Source organism: Limulus polyphemus, unplaced genomic scaffold (genome assembly GCF_000517525.1).
Source record: "Limulus polyphemus unplaced genomic scaffold, Limulus_polyphemus-2.1.2 Scaffold212, whole genome shotgun sequence".
In the NCBI taxonomy this organism is placed as follows: Eukaryota; Metazoa; Arthropoda; class Merostomata; order Xiphosura; family Limulidae; genus Limulus; species Limulus polyphemus.
The window spans coordinates 45,270-53,568 of NW_013665822.1; the positions used below are offsets into that span (position 1 = coordinate 45,270).

The following is an 8,299-nucleotide window of genomic DNA, read 5'->3' on the forward strand; positions in this document are numbered from 1 at the left end:
GCCTCTCAAATGTTGCTGGAGCATTACTGAGCCTGAATGGCAGCACTCGGTATTGCCAGAGACCTTGGCTATAACTAAATGCTGTTTTGGGTCTATCTGCTTCAGCCATTTTTACTTGATGGGTTCAAATTAAAGTGACTTTCGGAGGTGTTAAAGTTCGACAACCTTTGAATTAACAAACACTCCACGATTCGTCTTTTGATATAGTTTCTAATCTTAAATGCTATTTTGGCTGATTTACAGATCATTTGATGATCAATAATCCCATGCTGTAGAAAATTAGCATTATTTATCCGACCATTTCAAACATTTTTTTGGTTGTTGTTCTACGAGCCTTGTATCTAAATTTCTACCCGTTTCACCAACACGAACTTTTTTGCAAGATTTACAGACACCATCTTTTATCTTGAGGTGCAGACATTTTTAAAGATGTTAGGATATTCATAAAACTTTGAAATTGTCGTCTCTCAGGCATTTCTGTAGCGCCACAATAGTAGAACTGTGGTTGATGATTAGTATTTTCTTTTAATTTTTCACAGATTGATGTTGTTCGTTGCATCAATCTCTACCAAATGTTGACATTTATGTATTATCTTTTAATTTTCACAGATTGATGTTGTTCGTTGCATCAATCTCTACCAAATGTTGGCATTTATGTATTATCTTTTAATTTTTCACAGATTGATGTTGTCCGTTGCATCAATCTCTACCAAATGTTGACATTTATGTATTATCTTTTAATTTTCACAGATTGATGTTGTTCGTTGCATCAATCTCTACCAAATGTTGGCATTTATGTATCTTCTTTTAATTTTTCACAGATTGATGTTGTCCGTTGCATCAATCTCTACCAAATGTTGGCATTTATGTATTATCTTTTAATTTTTCACAGATTGATGTTGTTCGTTGCATCAATCTCAACCAAACGTTGGCATTTATGTATTATTTTAAGTTTTATAGTTCATGGACGAAAAAATATTCTGCTAATCTTAAATTTTCTCAAAGGCTACGTTAATCTTTGTTTTCGGCCACAATGAACACCTTTTAAAAAATAACAGTACAACAATAATTAGTTTCTAAAGAAGAAAAACAGTGGTAAATATGTTTATTTTTACCAAAAGAAAAATCAATACTGAAAGAAGTTGGTCAAGAGAACCACGAGATATTACAGTTAGATGCAAATAAGAAACTGAGAACGAAGTATTTCCAACAAATTGCTAGCTATTATAACAATATCATAACGGATTTCTACCATAAAAAACATGGAAATACAGAAAACTATTATTATAATGCCATTATCTTCTCACTTTCAAAGGAAAAAATAAATTCCAAAATGTATAAAACCAAATTTATATATCTATAAAAATCGACTGTAACAAGGTATATCGATTTTAGTTTTACGCATTTTACTTCTTTTAAGGTTGTACTTTTTGTGTGTGATTTGTCGAACACTTACGCACTGTTTGTTTTGTAGTTAAGCACAAAGCTATACAATGGGTTATCTGGGCTACGCCCACCACGAGTATCGAAACCCGATTTCTGGCATTAAAGTCTACGGACTTACTGCTGTGCCACTGAGGGGCGAACACTTACGCAGTGTTTGCTGAACTTTGAAGCAAAAAACAAGTTATAAATAAGAAATGATGTCACAACTTGGGTAGCCTACATAGTCCAGACGGTTTCGAATGACTTACTGGCAGTGAGGAACAAAAACGGATGAAAATATTTACTAACGGAAGGAGAAATTCAGTCTTTTCCTTTTAACTTATCTATTTATCACCAGTAAAAGCTACAAATAATAAAAAATACTTCATACTATTCAAGTTTCAAGTATATAAAACAGATTTTAGTGAAAAAATTAAAATGAACCTCGCTGTTAGAACGAAAGTAACAAAAATATTTCTATATGGACTTTTCCCAACTATTGCTAAATGACAAAGTGGAATGAAAATCTTGCCAACTATCTTCTTGAATGCTCTTGTTCCAAGTAATATATCTAATACTTTGTTTCAGGACATTAACATAGCATGAACTTTTTCTTGTACACACTAAAAACTTTTCATATAAAAGCATGCATATATAACACTGAAAACTTTTCATATAAAAGCATGCATATACAACACTGAAAACTTTTCATATAAAAGCATGCATATACAACACTGAAAACTTTTCATATAAAAGCATGCATATACAACACTGAAAACTTTTCATATAAAAGCATGCATATACAACACTGAAAACTTTAATGAATTAACTATTCCTTTTTATTACCAGGTGTCTTCTTTAATAAATAGAAAAGTGTAGTGATAGTCATTTATAAAACTATCTGATATTTGGTCTAGACATACAAACTATAATTCTGAATATGGCAAGTTTTTGTAGCACTACAGTGATAAAAAAAAATTACACATTTTGGACAATATTTTTCAGATGGTTTGACCTCACGTTTCTGCAAATTGACAAAACAAATATTAAATACTCAATTGATCGTTGCGAAGCAGCAAATGGTTAACCATATACTGAAAGTATATTAGAGATGTAAATGTAGTAGAGATTAAATAATTTATAGGTCAGAAGCATCACAGTTAAAGGACACAAAATAATCCTTTTGTTGTCATTATCTCTTAAACTATAATGATCAATAACATTTTCAGTATGGGCTATTTGTCAGAATTAGTGTTCTGTAACCAAAAGATCATACATTCAAAAGTATCCACACATACTTCAAATACGTTCATAAGGAAGAACATCTAGCAATACACAAAACAATAACTAATTAACAATGGAATATTACACTCATAAGGATGAACGTCTAACAATACAGAAAACAATAACTAATTAACAATGAAATACTTCACTCATAAGGAAGAATGTCTAGCAATACACAAAACAATAACTAATTAACAATGGAATACTACACTCATAAGGATGAACGTCTAACAATACACACAACAATAACTAATTAATAATGGAATACTTGAAAGGTAAAGATGCTTTTTTAAGGAAATTTATAAAATGGTTATTTTGGACACTTGTTCAGTTTACACAAGGTTTTACCTAAAATATACTGCCATATTAATTATAAAACTACATTTATATATTTTTACTTTGATTTTTAGATAGTGCTACTCCTTAAAACTACAAGATATTGGAAACAGTTATGAATAATTCTCCCATCAAACACATCTTCTATTTTATTGATAAAGGGTCAATTTTCTGAAAATCAAAATTACATTTCATTTTCTTTTGGTTCTTTCACCTTTTCAGTGTGACTCTTAAAAACAAAGATTCTGCTGACTCCCCTCCCCCTTACTCAGTTGAGTTAACGATGGCCTACATAAGAAAGATGTACTTTTATAGAAGAGTTTTTGATAAATGAACTGGAACACTATTTTCTTGTTAACAAGAATTAGCAACAAAGAGAACTGAAGAATGGCTTCTTTGTGGAGATATCTTGAAGTAAAACTGTCATAAAGTTCAACACTTTTCAGTCATAAACAGTTTCCTAAAACATCACCAACATTCAAATAACCAAATATTGGAATTGTTTTAGCTGAGGACATTTGTAAAAGAAACCCTACTCAATTCTGGAATAATAAAACTCCACAAACTATTAATTATTCAGCAAAATGTAAAATCTTCCTTCAAATTATCAATTTGCTAAACATTACACAAGCACTCTGACACAAATAACTGTTCAGATAACTTATTTCCAATGAAATTTTCCAATTACTAGTATATATCACTACATATCAGACACACAAAATGAATTACTGAACCTGCAAATCACCAACAAATACATTCACACACAAAAACTACCATTCATTTAATACTTATTATGCACCTAATGCAATCTCAATGCTTGCATCTTCATGAATCAAAAATGATATTTCTCACACATCCATAACCAGAGATATACTTATATATATTCAAACTAATAACCTTAGTTTCATTTTTAAGTCCTTCTAGTCTTTAAAAAAAAAAAAAGAACAGTGTTTAAAATCATGTTTTTATTCTCCAAAAAAAGATTGATTTTTCAATACATCAGACTATGATAATGACCTGCAAGAAATTTGTTATTTTATCATTTTGTGGTTTTAATCAGAAAAAAGCACACTGGACACATTTGACTGAAAGAAAAAATGATTATATAGTTATGTAAAAAACATAAAAAATTGAAGAATAGTGAAAGAATGATGTTAATAAATTAAAAACAGGGTAAAAAGAACACTGTGTAAACAATAACTTGAAAAAATTCTGTAAAATAATTAAACTAATATACCAGACTAGTAAACTTGGGTCTTGACAAGAAAATCCTCAACTTGATGTTAACAAAAGGATCTGTTTTCTGATATGCAGTCAATGCATAAATCAAAGTTATAAGGTGTATCTTTAAGATACCATAACTCTTTCACACTCTCACTATAGTTAGTGTGATAAGAAATGAAGGATACTCTTAAAACTTAAAATTCTTGTCTTATAGCCTTTCTGCATAACTTTCTATCCCTTCAACTGTAGGCAGGTGTGGCTTTGGAATCAAACTCCTTGCTTAGCAAGAGAAGAACACCTTGATATAAGGAATAAGTGACCAAATATCATCACAATCCATTGTAAGTGCCATTGTTTAAACTGGATCATGTAAAAATGAATTTAACACACATTAGTTCTACATTATGTAATATTTACCTTTAACAGCCAGATATTCAGCTTTCCCCAATACTTTTGCTTTCTCTGTGTGGGTTAGAAAAATACCAAGAACTTTCCGAACAACATTCACAATATTTTTAGATTCCACATAACCTCTTCCTTGGGTGTCCTCTTCAAGAAATGATTCTCTCAAAACTGGAAAAAACAAACAATCAAATTATAGCAATTATGTATACTTACAATAACAGAACTTTTAATCACATGGATAAAACTCTTGTACGTGCATGAGCATACCCAATCTGGAGACATATAAGAAAAATATCAAAGTTACTTTTTACAAGGCAGAAACCTCATCTCTGTTATAACAGAAGTAACCAAAATATTTCACTTCTGAAGATTTTTGAAGACAAAAAAAAGTTCATGCAAATATAGTGTGAATATTCATAATTAAATAACTATTACAAAATAATAGATAGAATAATGATTTCAAGGTTGACTTTCCGAATTTGTCAGAATATCTTATCTACTTTATAAAGATAGACATTACCTGAATTTTTTAGTAATACTTATATTTTATAAACAAAAACATAATTTCACAAAAATGACAAGAGTTATTACTTGTAGAATCATTCCATTAACAGGGTAAGCATGGATCATGCCTTTCAGAAGAAAAGGTTTAAAGAGAATCTTGGAAGTTAAAATTTATTATTTTTAAAAACTTATTTTTAACAAATCAATAGAAAAGATGAGCTCAAAATCAGGATTTCTGTATAAACATCTGATTAGATTGGATGAGAATACTTCTTGACTTCCATACAGCTTTTGACAGCATCCGAGAGATCTATAAGAAATTTCTGGTACATGTAGATATAAGGATATTTTGGTCATTTAAAATATTATTAATAATGTACTAGCTTTCTCCAAATTTTGGTTTTCGGTCTTAATTGTTTACTTACCATAATGGATGTTTGATTGTAATGATGATCAAGAGTATTCAAAATCAAATAAAATTATTCCACAGCTTTCACTCAGTCTTGGATAAAACCAGAGTTTATTTCATAAAGTAATTTACAATGATTTCAAAGATTCTTTGAATATTTTGGGCAAGTCTAATTCATAACTGTTGGAGCTCTAGATATTAAGACTTTAATAGGTCCACTGGCCATAGGCTATCTTTTAGAATTTGTTTTCAATTTACTACAAATATAATCATTCATTATTATAGTATATTATTTTAACATCATATTTAGTACATAATATTAATAGTTCTCAGAAGCTACTTTCCATTATATTTAATGAGTAACAATTTTTACTACTGTCAAGGTTCTTGGATTCTGCTGATGAAAATATATATATGACAAAAAGTTTTACATGGAATCATTAGCATGTACAAATTTCAGAAATCTTTAAATATGCATTAAAATTATATAAAAATTATACCTACAAACCAACATGCAGCTCATAACAAAACAAAAGAGTGTGGGTGAAATGTTCTCAATGGACATCTCTTAAAAGAACCTTTTACTTGATGACTAAGAAAACATTAAAAATTATTTACATCTTAATATGATGTTGCATCACAATTATGGTATTTTTGTTTAAGAGTTAAAAGATTAATGTTGTTTGTTCAAAGCTCTTGTACAACTTTGACTATTATACTAAAGTTTGGTCTTGTGATTGATGGAAAGATATTAAGAGGCTGGACAACAGGTGTACAGAAATGTTTTAGAATGCTTCTAAATATAAAAAAAAAGGATATAATTTTATAAACTTGTCCTTCATTTTGTTTTTCAAAGAACTATAACATAACAATAATGGACCACTTAGTCTTCCAAGGCTGTTTCAGCTAACCCACATTTGAAGAAAGTAAAAACTTAAGCACACCCCTTCATTTTTCAAAAAAATTATTGCTTCCTTCTTTAACCCTTCGTTTATGGCTTGTGTAAATCTGCCTACCACCCCATTCACAAATTTTTGCAATGGGCCATTCAAAATGTTGCATGCAAAATGTTTGTATCATATGTCAACTGTAGTCACCTTAGCTAACATCGTGTCAACTACAGTTGAAGGGTTAAACTTTTACAAAGTGTTAGTCTCTACTACAGCTGTTAGAAAAATTAAACTTTACAGTATTCCTAGTAAATTCTAACCACTGATTTGAATAAAGAGTTAATTTCACTAGTCTAAGTTGTAAACATTATCTCTATAAATATACCCTAAACTTCTATTAGCTTTGCCACAGTATTTAATGTATTCCCATTTAAATCATTACAATAATTTGAATTGTGAGAACCTACATGCATCACCTTACATTATGTTTTAAAATAACTTTTAGGAAAGTTCAATATACTACATATAGAAAGCAAAATTATTTTACAGTTTTTAGGATTTAATTTAATTTAAAGGATAATTTTGATAACAGGACCAATATTACATTCTTTATAATCAAGATATACAAAACATTTGACAAACCAACAAACACCATCCTAAATATTCTACTTTCTGATTGAATTTGAAGTTATCAACAAAAAAAAAACAACTGAAAAAACTAGCTTTAAATATAAAAAAAATACAGCATCTGAAGCTTTTTTGTTCATTGTTGGCATAAAATGTCCCAACTCCTAATTAAATCTTGATAGAATAAAAAAATGGGACACAGCTACGTTGTTGCTGTGTTTACAACAGTAAACATTTTAAGAAATAACATAACAATGTTTTGGGACAATATGGGACCTATTGGTCCATCTCGGTTGTTCCATCCTCTAAACTAAATTTAAAAAAATAAAATGAAAAAATCTTAAAGCCAGCCCTTATCATCCATATACTTATCAAGCTTTTTTTTCAACTCACTTAAATTTACTGCTTCTACATCTGAAGGCAATTCATTCCAAAGGTCAACCACCCTATTAAAGAAATGAAACTGTCTTAGCTGAAGATGACTCCTACCTTGCCAAAATTTGCATGTCCTCTAGTCCTACTATTCTCACTATGAAATATGAAAAATGATGCATCAACACTATAAATTCCCTTTACAATCTTAAACACCTCAATCAGATCCCCCCCCAACTCTTCTTTTTTCAAGAGAAAACAATCTGAGAGATTTCAGCCTCTCTCTTTGTATAACAACCTCTTCATCCCAGGAACCATTCTAGTAACCCTTCTCTAAACCCTTTCCAACAATTCAATGTCTTTCCTAAGGTAAGGAGCCCAAGACTAAACACAATATTACAAATGTGGCCAAACTAGTGACCTGTACAATGAAATTATAACCTCCTTAGACTTGTATTCAGTATTTCTGTAGGTCAAACTTAAAGTCCTATTTGTCCTACCACTAACAATGGCACACTGCTTGGGTGACTTTAGGAATTGATCGAGTATTACACCAAGATCCCTTTCCAAAAAAGAATAAAGGTCCAAAGACTGAGCCCTGAGGTACCCCACTTGTGACATTAATTCAGTTTTAACTGAACTCCATTTGTAACAACCCTCAACTTTCCTCCATCCAGCCACTCTTTTATTCAATTTGCTAACTTATTCCCCACACCTATAGAGATAATATTTTAACAAGCCTTTTATGTGGCACCTTGTCAAATGCTTTCTGAAAATCCAGATACACCAAATCTACACAAGCAGTAACCTTTTCAAAGAATGT

The 8,299-nt window shown here is 30.3% G+C and overlaps 1 protein-coding gene across 3 annotated transcripts in view; it reads right to left on the minus strand.

Moving 5' to 3' along the window:
- The window catches only part of LOC106478451 (neuronal-specific septin-3-like), a 48,922-nt gene that overhangs the window by 24,956 nt on the left and 15,667 nt on the right, over window positions 1-8,299 (minus strand). For all 3 annotated transcript variants that reach the window (XM_013938995.2, XM_013938997.2, XM_013938996.2), the window contains one exon: window positions 4,687-4,842. In XM_013938995.2, coding sequence (XP_013794449.1) covers window positions 4,687-4,842 — 156 coding nt within the window. The remainder of the gene's footprint in view (window positions 1-4,686; window positions 4,843-8,299) is intronic.